The sequence below is a fragment of the Vicia villosa genome, linkage group LG4 (genome assembly GCF_029867415.1).
Source record: "Vicia villosa cultivar HV-30 ecotype Madison, WI linkage group LG4, Vvil1.0, whole genome shotgun sequence".
In the NCBI taxonomy this organism is placed as follows: domain Eukaryota; kingdom Viridiplantae; phylum Streptophyta; class Magnoliopsida; order Fabales; family Fabaceae; genus Vicia; species Vicia villosa.
The window spans coordinates 19445803-19465764 of record NC_081183.1 but is presented as its reverse complement, the minus strand read 5'-3'; the positions used below and the strand labels follow the sequence as shown (position 1 = coordinate 19465764).

At 31.3% G+C, this 19962-nt stretch overlaps 1 protein-coding gene and 1 long non-coding RNA gene across 2 annotated transcripts; both read right to left on the bottom strand.

The window, feature by feature from the left end:
• Positions 1–5279: 5279 nt before the first annotated feature.
• Positions 5280–7707, bottom strand: LOC131598929 (uncharacterized). Its single transcript, XR_009282420.1, has 5 exons — positions 7264–7707; positions 7010–7186; positions 6827–6931; positions 5530–5858; positions 5280–5436 (listed from the first exon to the last, which is right to left on the bottom strand). It is a non-coding gene; the product is annotated as an uncharacterized LOC131598929 (long non-coding RNA).
• Positions 7708–14111: 6404 nt separating this feature from the next.
• LOC131594622 (LOB domain-containing protein 4-like) lies at positions 14112–18784 on the bottom strand. Its single transcript, XM_058866801.1, has 2 exons — positions 18507–18784; positions 14112–14613 (listed from the first exon to the last, which is right to left on the bottom strand). Exons 1-2 carry the CDS (start codon positions 18681–18683, stop codon positions 14329–14331), a joined length of 462 nt encoding a protein of 153 aa, XP_058722784.1. The 5' UTR covers positions 18684–18784; the 3' UTR covers positions 14112–14328.
• Positions 18785–19962: the final 1178 nt, after the last annotated feature.

Genomic DNA, 19962 nt, shown 5'->3' with positions numbered 1-19962 from the left:
TTGGATCCAGGTATATGCGTCGCAACTCACGAGCTCCAATTAGCTATCCGAGCTCTTAGAGCGAATCTTCAAGTCTTCAACCTCAACTTTGAGAAATAAACTCAAAGTGTGGTGTTCGTATTGCAGAAGAACGCAGCTTCAAGATAGCACCATGATTGCAGAGCAGGGATTGAAACGGAGATGAGGAAGTAGGGATGATATGTGGTGGCCGGAGTTGGTTAAAAGAATCGGTTACAGTGGCGCGAAGTTTGTTGCGGTGGTGAGAGGTGGTGGAGAGATGAGAGAGCACGAAGGGGAGAGGAGAATGATGAATGGGAAAAGAGCTCTTTAGAGAGAAAGGAAGAGCAATGAGAGTGTGTGAGTTTGTGAAAACGAGAGTGTGAAGTGGGTGAGGGAGCTTGGTTCTTTATATAGGCCAAGGTGTTTATGATTAAGAGTGGAATCTTTGGAGTGGGGCTTTGAATCCTTAGCGAGTAAGGTTGGTACATTTGTGGCAAAATCCTTATTCTCTTTCACGTGCCCAGCAAATTGCATGGCCTTTTATGGAAGCATGTTGGTAAATGCTATGTGTTTGATTGTAAATCTCCATTGCCATGAAGCTCACTTTAGGTTCATGTATCTCTAACTGTGGCTCAAGGTTTGACATAATTTTGGGATCATTGCAAAGAGGGCATGTAATGGTGCAAGAAGGGTGTTGGAGGTGTCTTGAGATGATGCTTGGAACCCCCACAAAATGGCCTGGGACTTGAAGGAAATCACTGCATGGAACCTGCGAGTGTGACATGGATTCTGACCTGGCGAGTTGCTGCGTCGTGTCTTGGCCAGGGCACGACTTCATGTGCTTCTATCTTGGTCCATACGCATCCAAAACTAGTGATCTTGGACTCAATAGATAGAGGGCATGGCAAAGAACGTTTTAAGATCAAACTTGTTCAAAATAGATACTTGTGGAGGGAGAAAATTGGATCCCAAGACAGCCTACCACGTGTTTGTGGAAATGTCACGCGCGTGACCTGAAATTCTGCCCAGCCGGACGCTTGACTTAGTCAGTGTGGGGGCATGACTTTGAGGGCTTGCAATAGGCTCAATATTTGTTCAATTGCCATGATTCTTGTTTTGTTGGATAGAGGGCATGGAGAGGAACATAAACATACCAAGATTTCACTCATAGCACATTTGTACACCTCTGGAATCAGCTTGCAGTTTGGCATGCCACATGCTTGATGAAATGTCTGGTCATTGCCTGGCTTGTGACTTGGATTGTGACTTAGATTGAATGGATTTTCAGTAACTTCAAACCATTTTATCTCTTCGTACAAGCTTCAAATGAAAAAGTGTCCAACTACAAAGTTGTTCTACTCCATGAGAGGAACAACTTTGTTGTTGGAAATTTCTCCAAAAAATGCCATTTGCCACGTGTAAATCAGGGCTGAAGTGGACTGCTCATCAAGATTTAAAACCTTCAAAAAAATATCTAAGTGTTGAAACTTTCCATTTTTGTCATTTTTCTATTTTTGGCAACTTTTTGTCAAACTCCTGATTTTATCCATTCTTTGACATTTCTTGATTGAATTTCCACCAAAAGTCAATATTTGAATAATTCTTCTGATTTTGACCCAAAAGTCAACTGTACTGATTTTTTTTTATTATTGATGAAACTCTTGATTAAATCTTCTCCAGTCAAATCCAGTCAAATAAACACATCCACATAGTCAACATGAAAGCTTCTCCCTCATAAAATCCCTTTCTGATTATATGTTGACCAGAAGGTCAATTGGTCGACTTTGGTCAAGGAAACCCTGATTAAGAATAACCAGATGAATTACAAGCTTATACACTCCCCCAATGCCTTGAGTTGAGAAGAACCCTAATCCAGGAAGACTTCAATGAAAACAAAGCCACATAATCACACCTCAGATCCTCACATTTGGTAGGAAATTCCTTGCCATAAAAGTTCTTTCTTGCTAGTCTTTGATTGATACCAATGATATGCATGCATGAGTATGGATTATGACCTAAGTGATGTATGTACATGAATGCAAAGCCTAAGCCAGTTAGAAGTAAGGGGTAGGACAAATTTGGGGTATGACAATGATGCTTTATGAAAAAAAAAATTTAAGCAAAAATTTGTAGTTTTTGACTTTAAATGTGATTTTCACACTGAATTCGTTGTTCAACTCACTTTTACATAAATGTATTCGAACATAAATCAATTATGTCAATCTCAATTCTGGTAAAATTTACTATACTAAACTCAATTATGTTAAAATTAATTCTGTCAAAATCAATTATTCCTTTTATAATATATTTTTTATTTTAAAATCTGTTAACGATTGAGATTTAATATAAGCTTTAGACTTACACCTGGCGTCAACAGATCTTAACTATATATAGGTTTCAACAAATCCCGACTATATACATGGAATTTCCAAAACCAATTGGTGGAGAAACTCGCCTGAAGAGTTGAAGTGGTTAGAGATGTTGCTAGAACTGGACAACCTCCCCCGACAGGAGAAGGAAGAACTTTATGAGTGGATGTGAGCACTGGAATGACGACTTTGGTCAAAAAAATCGGTGTTGCAATGAACGAACATTCTACTTGATTTAGAAGATATCATTATTGATTGAGAAAATTCACAATGATATAATTGATCGATAAGAGTAGTTGTGGCGACGCTACATAAAGGATCTAAAGAATTCGATGTGCAATTCCATGAAAAAAAATGATTCTCACATAAACTCCATTATTGTGGTATGAATATAAGATCAATGAAAGACATTATATAAGCTCACTAGTATGGTGGTGCAAGTCTGCAGTAGGTGGAACGAATGTGAAATTGCAAGGTTAGCACTCATACACTCGGGTGATTGAGGTAATAGAGGTATAACTTGCAAGAGTGATGAAATCATACCCATTTTGACGCATAGCTAAATTTATATATGGTCGATAGTTGAAACTGCTCTTGGAAGACATGGTATGGGCAATGGAAGACTGATGGATTGGATTTGAGGGCTTGAGATAAACTCGCAGCTTGACTCTAATGTGTCGCCTCATAGTTAGATCCACTTGTTTATCATTCTTAAATTAGAATATTCTGACATCTTGGATATGTAATTAAAGTAATTAAAGTAAGAATAATCTATACATAGACAACCAAAAAAAAAAAATATAATAACGTATATAAGATGATTAAAAAATATATCATTAATTTTGGTATAATGGTTTTTTCAATAAATTTTCTATACATAATAATTTTATTTTCCATTAATTTTAAAATTATATTGAACAAATATTTAAATTCAGTTATATTTAAATAAGATAAATATAATTAAACAAAATTATAAATTATATATAATGACAAACATAATAAAAACATTTATAAAACAAGTACAATAGTGTACATTCTTTTTACTAGTTTATATTACTGTGGTATTTTTCAGCTATTCTGATTTTTTAATTTAAGTATATATAAAATTTAAGTTAATTGTTTTAAGACAAATAAATAATCATTTAAAAAATCTTATAAAATATATATTTTAATTTAGTTTTATAAAATTTTATTTTTCTATCCTAAAGAGCTTCTTTCTAACAATAGTTTTAGGCAAAACAATGTATTAGGCTGGCCTTCCTGCACGAAAGAAAAGTTGCATTAAGTTAATATGTTCATCTTAACTGCTTTCTTAGAAAGCTAAGTTGCTGGAAAACTTGACTCCAATAATCTTTAATAATAAATTTTCTTCGTTTGGAACTTCAAAACTTAATCGCTCTATGACACTGCTAGTTCATTTCTCAACACCTAAATTTAGTATGGGTGTAAGTATTAACAAAAGGTGACACTTAGCCACCAAAAGGGTCATTTGATAAATGTTAAAATGGAAAATTAAATGGGCCTATAAGTAATAGAGATGGACTGAGAAATTTTGTGAATTAATTTGCCATACTTTTATTAGGCCCACTCTTGTGCAATCTTTACCTCTTAGTGAAATTCTTACTCCCACTCTTGCTATACTTTTAATAGACCTACTTTATGTATTATCGTACTCACATGAATTTGATATTAACTTCAATTGTATAGTATTTTATAATTTTTAAAGTAAAGATTAAAAAATGGTTTTGTTTGTAAATTTTAGAAAACATAAAAATAAAATAAAGCGCGATCAAAGTTAAAAGTGTGTCCGAGATTAAATTTTATTAATCAATCCTTCCAGGCAAGCTCTTAATCGGTTATATGATTTCAAGTCTTTTAAGTATGTTTTCACCCATTGTTTGAAATACATTTTTAGTTTCCGATAAATGACACGAGAATTGTAACACCCTAAAAATCCTGCGCTTATTATTATGAAATAAAACATATAGAAAATACATATTTGTATTTAGGATGTTACTCGACATCAAACACATGGTTTGTAACACATAATTAAAATAAAACATTCAACACATGTTATCAAATGCTCACCTTCACTTAGGATATCATTGCAATGGAATTATAAAAATAAACGTGTTTCACAAATCAAATAAGTCTCATGAAAATACTTTATTAAAACTCAAGCAAATACGATAAAAATCTCCTTAAAACCACATAGTCATCACAATGACAAGAGGGCAACATCCAACTCTCTAAATAACATAAACGAAATTAAAAACATCGTTCGCTCCGCCCAGTGTTACAGATCAGAGCAACGTAATTCTAAGAAACGCAAAAAAAAAGGAAAGAGAACAGCCTCGCGCTATCCTCCCACTCTAACACTACTACAAATAACGCTTGTAACATTGGTCGTGAAATGCGTTTAACCTCGGCTACCCAGGCGAGGTAACGAAGGAGGTAATGAAAAGCTAGCACTTAACACCTCGGTGTTTTATACACCGAGGTTAAAGTGTTAAAAGGTCACGGGTTCGATCCCAAGGAACTACATGTTTTTATTTTCTAAATTTTGTTGCGCGCATCATAAACCTTTCGTTTTTATTTAAAATATGAGGTAATAAGTTATTCTTTTACCTCGGTTTTATGTTATGACCGAGGGGTTTAGTCTCATTTTCTTTTGCTGTATTTGTACCAATTTCACTAACATGTATTTTTTTTGCATGAATCATTTTCACTAGCATGTATCATATCATTATAAATCTATTAATCTGCATGTATCATCTTTTACAAAGAAACTACAAAATATGTAAGAGAATTGAAATATATCATATCATTTTAAACAAAATGTACAAATTTACATGTTATCATCATCAAGACAGAATACACACATTTGACATTTAAATGTTTGCCATCAAAATGGAAAAATCTCTGTTCATATACAAATTCAGATTACAGGAACCAAGAAAAACTATTGTTGTCGTAGAGATTCATGACAAGATAAGATTAAATCGACCCAATGTGATCGAATGTCATCAATTTGTTCTTTCAAGTATGGTGTTTGGCTGCTAAGCTCCTATAGCCAGAATAAAATTAAAAGTATGATAAGTTAAAAACAACATTGATTTATAAGTATACATATGTGTGTATATATGAATTAAGCTAATACCTTATTCTTCATCCATCCGTTTGTAATGCATCCGGAGAGAATATGAAGCATATATCTCATAGCATAGTATCCACAAGAATAGTTGTCCGGTTGTTTTTGCCATTACAAATAATTTTGATTTATTTATGACTCACTAATACACGCAATAATATAATGTCAAAAACCACAAGTAATATACTTACTTTTGGTTTAACATAGCGTGACTTTTGACCAATAAGATTGTTTTTGCGTGCATTAAATTCTTCCAACGCTCTACACTGTAGCAACCTGCTTTAAAATTCATGTTTAAACGAGTCGCCACCCACTAAGGACATGGTAAGTGGGAAACCCTTAAAATATAAAAAGATTGGGATAAGTAGGTAAATTAGACAAACATCGACAATCTTGGGGTATTAATTTAAAAAACAAAAATATATTTAAAATTATACCATCAAATTTATCATCATATAGTTTTAAAAAGAAATGAAATTCAATAGGAGGAGGCCTCATTCCGAAGGTTTAATCATTGGCCAAAAGGAAAGGTAAAACCAAAAGATGTTGAAAATAAGGTTTTGATAAATAAAAAGGGGGGGGGGGGGAGGCTCATATGAAATCATCGGCCCCAAAAAGTTTGAGAGTAACACTAATAAAAAATAAAAAGGTTAAAAAAAAGGTTTTGAAAATTAGTGTGAAAAAAGTTTGAGAACCGTAATGTGTGAATTCGTAGCAAATTGTTGATGAGAAAAATAGGGTTAAGAGAACCCTATTTATAGGTGAAGAATTTAGGTTAAAAAAACACCAAAAAGGAAATTACCCAATAGAAAAAGCTCAAAGTTTGATATTTTGAAAATGGAAAGAAAATTAGTAAAAAATAAGAGGAAAATTGCAAAAAAAAAGTGAGATAGTGGGATTCAAACCGGTGATATTATGCTTACAAGCTCTGCTCCCTTAACAATTGTGCTATGTTTATTTATTCGAAATAGAAAGTCAGTTGAAAGTATATAAGGGCGAGCAAGCATTTTCTAATTTAAAAATATAAATAATTTTTAAATAAACTATCATATTTTTAAATAGACTTGAAAATGAATATTTATAAAATCCAAGATGTCAGTGTAAATAAACCAAAGAAATTTAAAAACCCAAAATGTTAGAGTAAATAAACCAAAGAAATTTGAAACTCAATTTTAAGATTATTTGACTTTTGAAACGGGGTGGGCAAATTTGAGGTAAGACATACACATGTCGGTTAAAATTAAACATGAATAAAAACTATTCAATTCCAAATTTAAATATGATTATTGAAAATAATATCACTTACTCATTCAAAGCATTAATCACAACATCGGGCAATCCATAATGCAGCGAGCATAACATAACTATAGTATATTTCTTCGGACCTATGACTAGTAGTTGTCAATGTCGCCTGCATAAACATTCAAAATAATTAATAATATGGATAAAATTGATTTATTAATGAAATCACAAATTAATATATACTTACTCGCGATAAAATGGGGCCAAATAATAATCTTTGGTGTTCCCTTTCTCCATCAACTTGTCTTGTAAGTAGTTTTTTATTTCGTGTCCTAGCGAATCACGAGTAAGAACAATCTTCGCAGCATCCAAGATACAATACTTCTTTAAAAGCTTCCTTTTAGCACATAACTCATAAATGCGTCTGCAAGGGCAAATCTTTATGTTAAAGTACAAGAAAGTATAAATATAAATAAAAATCAACGTAAAAATTATACTTACGAGCACCACAATTGTAATACGAAATTGTCTAGCCACTCATTCCCCTCCAAAAATTCATGTATAGAGAGCTTTAAAAATATGAATAACTGCTTTGGATCATGTCTTAATGGAATACCGAAGATTGGATCTTCATTAATACTCTCAATCATCATCTCTAGTCTCTGAAGACTATTTTGATTTGGTGGTGAGGGTTCGACACTGCTCTGGTTGGCAGAAAAACTATGTGTCGCGCTTGTACCACCTGTAACTTTCTCAACTACATTTTGTCGAATTTCCAACTGATTTGAATTTGTGTGGTTGCATATACCCAACAAACTCAATTTTTGCATCATAAAACAACATAAATACAATCCAAAATTGAAATACACAAACAATAATAAAAACAACATACAACTTATACCTCAAGAACATCGTAGATACACCTCTCAGACATATTCTCCTCATTCTCCCCTCTTGCTCCTCTTGCTCCTTCTAGACACTCTCCTGCACAATTTTCAACAACTTCTCTCTCTCCTTCTCCAAGAACTTCTCGTGCACCGTTTGCATTACTTTCTACCTCTCCTCCTCCAAGAACTTCTCATGCACCACCTGCAACAACCTTCCCCTCTCCTCCTCCAAGTACCTATCTTACTCATTCTTCCACTTCTCCCTTTCTTTCCCCAACTCAATAGAAACAATCTCTTCAACCTCTCTGTTAATAATTTTCTCTCTAGATGATTGAGAGTTTCCAAAATGTACCTAAAAGCCAACGCATATACCAAGACCACAGACACGTCCAAGATACTCCACTGTTCCAATCGCTTCTACCAAGATGTCATGACAACCTTGTGAAGTGAAGAGGTCGGCCTTAATTTGTTCAACAAGGTCATCCTACAACACATGAAATTTTATCTTTACCAAATTGATTTTACTAAAATAAATATTTTCCAAAAAAGTATCTACTTACAATCTTTTAAGCCACTTCGTGCGTAGTATCTGATGTGTACTCACCGTCTTTTCTTTGGCGTGCCCCTTCCATTTACCGGGTCGTGGTGGTGGAGATGGAGTGCGATCAAGACTTATAAAAATTCCCAGCTCTTCCTCCATTTGGTTTCTTTTTTATTCAATCAAATTTTTTTCATGTCTTTGATATCCTCAAAGAGACAACCTATGTGGATAGATAATTCTAGCTCGATTTTCCTTTCCTTTTTTGCTCTTTTCCATTCCTCCCAAGTAGCGTTATCAATAAATGAATATACCTCGTATAGAGGTTTTTCTTTATTTGCTCCATTTGTAATATAATCATGGATGAGTTGTGTCTTAAACCCATGATCAAGAGACAAACCAACAAAAAAAGCCTAAACAACATGATCAAGAGACTATTTCGGTGAAAAATTAACATTGATAAATATACAAAATAACGCTTTAGTGAAGAACAAACCTACTTGCGAAAATGACGTTTGATGAATATCTTTCGGAAGAGTTTTGATGAATACCAGCTTGAAAATTTCCTAGGGTTTTTTGCGAAATAACGAACTGATGTTTGAGTGTTGATAGTTAAATGAAAAGTTAGAAACTAGATAGTACTCTAAAGTACTTCATGCAAAATAAATGTCACGTCGATTTTACACAAAAACTGATTATTAAAAATATGAAATATAAAAAACTACATAGCTCCATATTCTAGGAATTCATTTAAAATATATACCCCGTCGATTATTTCGTAAAACCGAGGGGTTAAAGTATATAAAATAAAGTATTAAAATAAGATTTTGAAATTATTATTATGAAATTGTTAATGCAAAATATTTTACCTCTCAGTTGGAACAAATAAAAAATTCATTGGAAAGACGTCAAGTGAGAAATACCTATTAAACAATTGAAAAAAAAACATAAAATGCAGCAACTGGGTGTCGAAGTGAGACCCCTTATTGCTAACTTACCTTGGTTTTATTAAATATCCAAGGGCTAAAGTTTTTTATTGAATAAATAATAAAACATGACGCTCCCAGGAACTTTACTCTTGTTTTTTCATTGTTCGAGGTGTAAGTTTCATCATAAAAAGCATTATTTGTTGTAGTGTAAACAACTACTCACTTACCTACTTATTTGTACTCCAAAGAGAAGCACATACTACAACAACAACGAAGGGGTGAGAAATAACATTAATAAAGTATGAGGTACATACTGCAAGATAGAGTATAAAACACATACATATTCTACAAATAATTACATGCAGCATTGCACAACACATCCTCACTCCCAATTCAACAATCACACACAAATAGCCATTATGCATATAACACGTTTGTATAATGCAACACGTTTGTATAATGCAACACGTTTGTATAATGTACATAATATCATTGCAATTCAGGGTTAAGTAGTTCCTCTCGATTGAACTATTAACTCATACATACAACAACATAAAAATCACAATTCACACTATCAAAAATCACGACATTGTCATAACTTATAACTCATGCTCAACACAACATCAAAACGCGCATCAATAAATATTTACTCGATTAAATATTTTTAATTCAATTAAGTTCCCTCATCCAAACCTCAACAGTAGTCCAACTATCAATTAGAAGTCAAATAAATAAATTCTGCACTTTTATACTCTCAAACACACTCACTGCTCAAACTACAGAACCATGACCCCCTGGGCGTCACAGGCATGACGCTCGTCATCGGAATCCAAACCAGCCCGTCACCATTGTGATGTTCTGCTTCAACCCACGCGACTAGGTGCCATGACGGCCTACCCGTTAGCACATCAAAGGACATGACGCCCGTCAGCGGTCTGCAAACTGCACAATTTGTGATTTTGGTTTAGAGATCTTTGGAATCTCCCAAAATCACTTCCAGCCACAAATTTTTGATCCAAAATCTATCATACTCATTATAACATATTCATAACACATGGCTTCATCAATTTTAACACATTAAAATCTCTTTTTTCCCCTAAAATCATATTCATTCCAAAACCTTCCAGAGACCATCAATGGATGATATAGCACCACAACATCTACAAGAATTTACACCCACTAAGGTACACATATTTCATCATAAAAAATAAATCATAACATCAAAGGATCCCCAATTTTTCAGATTCATATAATAATACAACAAAACATATACATTCATACCAAACCTATTGGAGGTTAAGGACTCCTCTACCCTACGCCTTATGAATATACCATTTATTAAGGTTATTCTCCCCTTTACCTTAATTTCGAGCAAGAAATCTGAATTCAATGGAATAGTCTCCTATCACCCAAAGCTCCAAGTCTCTCTTTTGCCTCTAGCCTCTCGCTTACAATTCTTTCTACGTACTGTCAAAATTTCCCTAAACCTAGATTATCCTTTAACTTATATAGTTAAAGTAATCTAATTCAATTTATAATTTCACCCCTCACTTACCAATATTATTATTCCTTTCTCTCCTATATTTCTCTTAGTTTACACTATTGGGCCAAATTCTTTATTTTCTATTTAAGTTAAATAATCAAATAAAATACTATTATTTTAAATTTTAAAATAAATTCTAATATTTTAATCAACCTCTCTCCCCGCTAATTACTCCCCACACTCCCACCATAGGGTCACACGCTCCTAACACCCATATTTATTTAATTAATATTACCCAGTAATTAAATAAATACATAAAGTTCTTTAAAAAATCAAATAATTTTAATAAATCCAAAAACTAAGGTGTTACAACTCTCTTTCACTTCAAGAATTTGTTAGCTCCTTGATTTTGGGGTTGAGAGAATTTTGCAAAAATAAGATGCTTGAAAGATGCTAAGCAAGATGTCATGACATCTTGATCTGTTGTTAAAACTGAGTATAAGAATACAGGAAAAAACCAGATGTCGTGAATGATGTCGTGACATTCTTTATCAAAAGATTAACAAAAGCTATTTGGAATCTTGAAAGATTTGATTTGTTTTAAATTTATTCTACGATATTTCCTTTGGATATATTTCAGTGATTTATGCAAGTCAAGAACATTTAATCTAGAAAAAAAGAATCAAATCTCCACCAGAATTAAAGTTTCTAAATTTTGAAGATTGAAACAATATTTGTTTTCAATATTCAAAAAGATTTCTCTACAAATTTGTTGCAACTCTCATCTTGTGGATCAAGTAAAATGTTTCGAAGCCCATGGATTGTTGAAGACTATTTAAAGCCATCCATATACCTAATATAATTAAGCTTTTCACAATTGTAAAATTAAGGGAATGTTAGAAAGCTTTGGTTTTGAGAGTCTCTTGTGTTTCAAGTCTCCCACGTATCTTTTGATACTGTGTGATAAACTGTATGTTGTTTGACTGTTTGTCAAGCTGTTTGTTCTCACTCAGAAGCCTTTAGGTAATGAGTTGAGTTATTTTGTTCTCACTCTTAAAGCTTTTAAGCAAAATAGTTGAGTTCTTGTATTGGAAGTGTGATCTTTTAAGTTGGGTTTTTTATACAATCACTGGGAATGGGGCTGTTATTTATCACTGCGGTGATTGGAAGTGGGATGTCGACTTCCAAAGTCTAGATGTCGACTTCTAGGCATAGGTAGCGCTAGGTAGTGATTAGGTGAGAAGTTGTGAACTGAGACTGTTTAGATTTTAACTAATATTGTTGATAATGGACTTCCTTTCTGGTTTGGTAGCCCCTATATTAGGTGTTATTGCACTGATTTGGGTTAACAACTTTAAATATTATTTATCATTCTACAATTATAATGAAGTATGAAATTCAGTCTGATGAATCTGGTCTATTTCCAGATGTCGTAGCATCCATCGTGTCATCATGTAAGACAACTGCATTAGCATGTGTTATGCCTATACTAGAAAATTTTAGAATTTTTCGCCCTCGAAAATTACCTTAAGTTAACAGATTCAGATACGACTCCCTCATCTGGCTCTCAAGCTCCCAAGTCATATTTCCACCAGCTGGTCCTCCCCAAGCTACCTTCACAAAGTTTATCTCTTTATCACACAACTCATTCACTTCCCGATCCTCTATCCACATGGGTGATTCCTTAAACATCATGTTATCACTCACCTGCACATCATTCACTTGGATCACATGAGACGAATTTGGAATGTATCTCCTCGAGTGAGACACATGAAAAACATCATGAAGAGTAGAAAGTGACGGTGGCAAAGGGATTTGAAAGGCCACTTCTCATATCCTCTATAAAATCTGGTACGACACGATGAAACGCTGAGTGATCTTTCAAGACTTCAAAGCTCTACCAACACCAGTTACCGAAGTAACTCTTAGAAACACATGATCTCCCTCTTGGAACTCAAGTGCTTTCCTTCGCTTATCATGGTACCTCTTCTAGCGACTCTACGAATCTCTCATCTTATTTGGATCACTTTGATCTTCTCTATGATCTGTTGGACGATCTCGGGTCCAATCCCAACACCCTCTCCCGACTCATACCGACATAAAGGCATCCTATGTTGCCAAATTGGGTTTCTCTCACAACATTTCTAACTACTCTTTATTTATTTATAGTCACGACACTGTTATTTCTTATATTCTTCTATATGTCAATGACATAATTCTTACTGCTTCCTCAGATGCTCTTCATAAATCCATTATGTTTGAACTTAGCTCTGAATTTTCCATGAAGGATTTAGGTCATCTGAATTGGTTTTTAGGAATATCTGTCACTAAACATGCAGTTGGTCTTTTTCTTCCTCAAAATAAATATATTGTAGAAATTATAAAATGAGCAAGTATGCCCTCTTGCAAGTCATCACTTAGGCCAGTAGACCCCAAGGAAATACTCAGTGGCTCTTCTGGATATCATGAATCAACAAAATATTGAATTCTTGCTGGTGCATTTTAATATTTAACTCTCACAAAACCCGATATCTCTTATGCACTTCAAGAAGTATGCCTATTTATGCAATATGACCCTTAAACACAACATATGTCAACTTTGAAGTGTATCGTTCGTTAATATTCATGATACTCTTGATTTTGGCCTTCACTTATATCCCTCCTCCGTCACCAAACTAGTATCTTACACTGATGCAGACTGGACTAGTTATCTAGACACAAGACGATCCACCTTTAGTTACTGCATATATTTTGGTGACAATTTGATCTCGTGGTCTGCTAAAAGACAACACGCTTTATCTCGTTTTAGTGCAGAAGCCGAGTACCAAAAATAACTAATGTAGTATCAGAATCTTATTGGATCAGAAACTTACTCTTACAACTACGTTGCCGAGTTTCAATAACTACTCTAGTTTATTGTGATAACATGATTCCAGTTTATTTGTCGATTAATCCAGTTCAACATCAACATACCAAACACATCGAGATGGATATACATTTGTGCGTGAAAAAGTTTTTCGCGACCAAATACACGCTTTACATGTTCTCTCACGTGATCAAATTGCTGACATATTCACCGAAGTACTTCTAGTTTAACTCTTGAATGATTTTCGTGATAGTCTCAATACTCATCAACCTCCAATTCCGACTTCGGGAGTGTATTAGACCATTTTGTCCATATCTCTATATTTAAAATAGAAATGATTGTAAATTGATTAGTAATAATTATAATTGATTATATGCATAATATTTAGAATAGTATAAGAAATTATTCTGAAAATTATTATAGAAACTTTTATTGTACATAACAAAGCACAATGAAAAAAATTCAAGGCATATTATTCTCAGTGTATTTAGTGAACCACAAACTTATTTATCAACTATAAAGTTACTACTTTTACATTAACATCTATTTAGGGTACATAGCAAACTAACCATCATCACCTCTTTGTAATATAGAGATATATTGATGTCATTTAAGTATAATAAGAAGGGTGATACAAAACAGAAAATGAAGTTACTAATTGGACAGGTAATATATTAAACCCTAATTGTACATAAGAAAATTAGTAAATGTCTAACAACATATTCACTAATGCCTATTAATATTGCAGAAGTGTATCATATGGTTTTCATTAGTCCCATACTTAAAAATCATTCAAAACTATAACAACAATCCATTTCACTCCTTATAAGTAAAAATATATATATGAAAATTTTGCTAGCTAGCTAGTATGACCACAAGGTTTGTGAAGAAAAAGGCCTGCTTGATTGGTACACATTTTCTGATGATGGTGATGCTTGGTGTTGATTTGATGATGATGATGATGATTGGTGCATTTTCATATGAACAACTTCTGCTTGTGCTTGTGCTAATTGGGTTTGAAGCACATCAACTTGTTGCTGAAGAGAGGATATGGCTCCAACACATCCATACACAGGGTCCCTTACTCTTGCATTTGCTTCATATACCATTGAACTAACTGCATCACTTCTTTGATGTTCTGGTAATTCCTACCAATATTAACAAAAAAAAATAATAATTGAAGGTAAATTACAATGTGGTTTCTTATATAAAAAATGTTATCTTAATTGAAGGTGATTCATTTGGAGAAAAAGAAGAAATTTGGCTTTAGTACTCTTTACTAATATTAATATGTCTATTTTATTGGTATTTAAATGTTGCTTCTACATTTAAAAATGTGTAGCTTATACATGCATGTTTTTTTTTTCTTTCAAAATGGAAATGTATGAGACTTCCCATAAATAGAAAACTGTTTAAGATTTTTTAAGATGCAATTATAGATTAGTTAGGTAAAAAAAAATTCTAGCTTTAGGAATTTGTAAGTGGTTGTTGGGGATATAGTCAAAAGTAGATAATAAGGTGGGTGTTGAAGTTGGTTACTTTGGAAAAAAGGGGAGGGATTTATTTTTATATAGTTGACTAGAGACTATTTATTATTGTAATCATAAAATAATACTTGAATTAAATATTCATTATACAAAAATAAAAAAACATGTCTTAACTATACATTTCTATTAAAATATTATAACTATTTTATCATATTTTTATTTTATATTAATTTAGGTTTCTTAAATGATCTCCTAGTATCAAATTAAATATTAATTATTATTATCATTATTTGTTCTTGATTAAGGATTCAATCCATATCTTTACAAATAGGTTTACAAATAGGGATTATATTGAATATTTTATATTAAAAATAAGATCTATTATTAATAATACTTTTCATTTATTTTTTACACATACTTACGAATTCAACCAGGTATTCGGAGTTTCTTTCGACCCTACTTGAACTATTAATCGTTTTATCGACTGCTTTTACTATTGAGTTTTCAAATATATAGGAATGTGTGTTGTACTGTCTTTTTAATGATAGGTTCTATTGAAAAAAATCTTAATGTTCGATTGATAAATTGTTATTGACATGTCGTCGATCACTTTATATGTTTGAAGATCAAAATCGAATTATTTATGAATTCCATTGATTCTCCCTCTATTGATTTTGATATTGATCATATATATACAATTTGTTGTTCTTCAGTCTATTGGTTTAGTCCTCCCTGTGTAGATGTTCTTTTTAATTTCTCACTTCAACTTTACTTCCAACATCATATCAAGTGTCAATTTTAACGTCACCTTCGACATCACTTCGTCTTCTGACATGATTTTCTATTTTATCTCCATGTTCATCAATGATTGATACACCTCTCTAAGATAATTCATTTTAGTGATTTCTCTATTATGATGTTATTTTGTTTGGTTTGTTCTCGTAATTTTGAATACTAGTATTTTTTAACAAACTGAAAACATAGTAAACTTCAACTTAAAGGAGAGTGTTAAAATATTATGAATATTTTTTAATATTATTTATATTAATTTAGAAATGATTAGAATATATTTTAATATTAGGTTGAATATTAATTATTATTATTATATTATTATTGAGTCTATGTAATTATTTATATAGGAATTATTATTGAGTTTTCTTTTATCTAATCAAGAGCTATTATCATTAATACTTTTCTCTCATGTTTTACATATACTTACCAATTCAACAATTTCTATATTAAAATATCACTATTTTTACACATCCCTTATTACTATTTCTACGCACATAACTCGTGTATTTTTATTAATCACGATAGCTAAAAAATAAAAAAGAAAGTAATATATACATCATCAATGTATCATGCTTACAAGATAATTATTTATATTTACTACTTTATTTAGAAGATGAAATATCGTTATCTAGGAATTAACATCACTTTTTGTCATATTACTAAGGTGTCTCTATCAATGTAACCCTGATTTTAAAGATAAAAGGAAAAGGTGAAACAAATAATTATTATTAAAACAAAAGGTGACATAAAATAAACTATAAAACTTTATTTTATTCCTAGTTTATCATTGCGCAAGCAGTCCAAGATGAAAAGCCATGCATGCTGTGGTCATAAAGAGCGATATTGTTGAACAAATTGATTACATATAACCCAACCAGTAATCATGCAGCTTACAATATCTTTTAATTTTTACTTTATCCTCTTCACACTTAATATTGGTTTTTTTTTGCACAATACAGTCATCTATTTTTTTTTTAATAAGCATATCGTAATTTATTTGATTTAGTATTTTTTTTTAGTTTGTTTTATTGAGAGTTGGTTTTACCTAGTAGTAGTATATGATCAATCTTAGAAATTTTGAGATTTTTTTATTTTTCGTTTAGGGTTAAATATAATTTATTTTTGATATGACCTTTACAATTGTGTGGATCATTGAAAAAATTCTTAAATGAATATATATTTTTAAGATTAACATATATTAAAGAAGATTGATTTGTGTTTGGATACAAGTATGAGTGATTAAAGTTTCAAATTATTTATAAATGACTGAAATGTTGAATTTATAAGAGAGATAATCTATTTACCTAACACATTACCAAATTTAAACACATGATAAAATTCTAAAATCAATTGAGGAAGAAGACAGAGTTCAAATAAAATTTGTTATGATAAAGTAAAATGTTTTTTTATAAACTTTAATATGGGATATTTAAACTTTTTTTAATATTATTTTTGCATTAAATACTATAAAATTTAGTCCATAGCTATAGTTGGTGTTCGAGAATTTGGAGAGGAAGGGAGGAAAAGTCCTTGAAAAAAAAATTAAGTGAAAAGAATAGAAGATGAGTGACTTATTTTTATTCACAAACAAAAATTCTTCGAATTTTGGGAAATTAAAAAATTGTATTAAATGATGGATTTGAAGAATTTTAAAAGAGTTAGACACAATTTTTAAATATAATTTATATTGTTATAATATTTTAAAAATTAAAAATATTATAATGACATATACTCTTTAATCATTATATAAAAAAACATTTCAAAAAATATAATTATATATATATATATATATATATATATATATATATATATATATATATATATATATATATATATATATTTCGAATCCTTTTAATTCTCCTCCTCTTCAAACTCTCAATCTATATTAAAATTTTATATTAAATCGAATTCATCATAAAAAAAATCAATTTATAAAACAAAGTGAAAAGTGACTATAAATATCAAATCATGTCTTATCTTTATTATTTGTTTAGTATGGTTTCAGGATTTAAAGGTAATTTATGTGCATCCTTTAGCTTTTTTGTGCTAAGGTATCATTTAGATTACTAGTTATTATCTTTCTTTAACATGAAGAATGAGAATTATAGAGAATTCATTAAAAGTGAGAACTGTAGGGCCAACCATCAACTAACTAACCACTATAACAGAAAATGATATGGGATATCACAGCACCTTCTAATTTATTTTTTAAATAACAAATCACATATGTAATATATAGGAAAAAAAAAAACACAATAAATTTTCTAATCTATTACAAGATCATAAAATATTTGGTATATATAAAATGTTCTTATCTTTCGAAAATTTCAACTTAACCGATTTTATCGGTTCAAACCGTAATAACCATTGTTATGTATGTAAATTTTTTATAGTTATTACCATTTCGCATAATGACATCTCAAATTATAGAATTCTTACGAATAATTGTATTGTTTCTATTTGTATATTTTCTTTGCTGTCTTTGTTTTTCTTAATGGCGAGTTATTAACTTTTCAAACTTATTTTGAATAGTTTATAAATTAATCAAGTAAATTTTTTGATTAATTCACTCTAACTTTTTCCATGATAGTGATCAAATATAATGGTTTTATATTTAAGTGCACGCATAAAATTCAATTTGACTTGGTCATAAAAAAAAAATTCACCACAAAATTCTCATGAAAACGATTGGAATTATTATCATGTAATGATGACATGATAATTATTAAAATAAAATAAAGTGCATAAATTAAATTATGAACCTGTAACATTTTGTTCACATTGCTTGCTCCAAAAACCTTATGAACACTTCCAAACTTATGAGGTTCATCAGCTGGAAAATATGGAGCAAACACACAATCATGGGCACATCTTCTTCTTAGAAGCTTGCATGCAGCACATGGTGTCATTACACCATGCTTTCTACCACCATCCTTCATCTTCCTCTAATCACTACAATAATATATAGCTCAATATTTTGAATTGTGAGAATTTCCTTAAATTAAATTTGGAAAAAAAATGAAGAAAAATAGCAAATGATTTTTTTTTTTCAATGTGAAATATGAATTAGAAGTTGATAGGAGATGATGTTATATAGAGAAGTTATGTGACACAAAATCTTTTTTGGGTCCCACAAAAGAAGAGTTTGAGATATTGTTGGACAAAAACATCCATGTTGATAAGATCTTTTACCCCACCTTACATATTATCTTTTGTCTCCAAGTTTATTTTGCTTTATATTTCAACATTATCCTAGTTATATTTTGATTTGTGCATAAGGTCTCAATTAATTATAGTAACATTTAATCTACTTGAAAACGATTGTAAAATACTAACCATTATCACTTTAATTAACAGTAATTTAATATTTGAATATATTATTTTTGTTCTCTTAAAATTTAGTTTTGATGGCTTCATTGTTTGAAATTTCAACAAACCATCAATTTTGTGATGTTTTCAAATAATAATTGATACAGCTTGAGATTGTTGTGTTGATATTGTAGTGTTGCTCTCTTCAACATCAAGTGTTGGTCCACTAGTGTTTCTCAATGACCTTCTGATGTTCTTTTTCTTTAGATTTAAAAGTGGCACATGAATTTTCCCTTTGTTTAGTTTGTTAAGGATAGAATAGAAATTGTGTCAATTTGTACGGATTGTAAACAAACTCATAGCAAGAAAAGTAGTACGAAGGCTTCCTAAAATATATTAGAATTACTCTTTAAATAATGCTATTTCGACCCAAATTATTATATTTATTTCAATAGAGAATCTGAAGTGTGTAGTGAAATAATGAAATGAGATCTTCGATTGGTAAAATAAGTTTTTTGTGCGGAAGAGAGAGAATTGATATGTAAAGTTATCACTTTAACGTCTAAGTCACTGAAGGAATGAAAAGTAATGTAAAAGTGAGAATGAATTTGAATATATAAAATGATGTGCTTTACACTTATATACTAAGAATGGTTGGAACCGTTTGTGAGTGGTGCAGTGTGTCACGCAGACAACCGTCTGATTGAATCGGGCGATGGTTTTTGCGTTGGAGGACAAAATGCTCTACTTATGGGTAGGAAGAAGGTCCACTTGTTCCATGTATTTATTTTCTTGGATTTTGCTTTTGGACTTTTTGAAGTAGTCCTTGCGGACAACGTAGAATAGTTATCCCTCAAGCCATTATTCTAACTTTGTAGAATGAGGGATTTGCCAAATAAATATTTATGC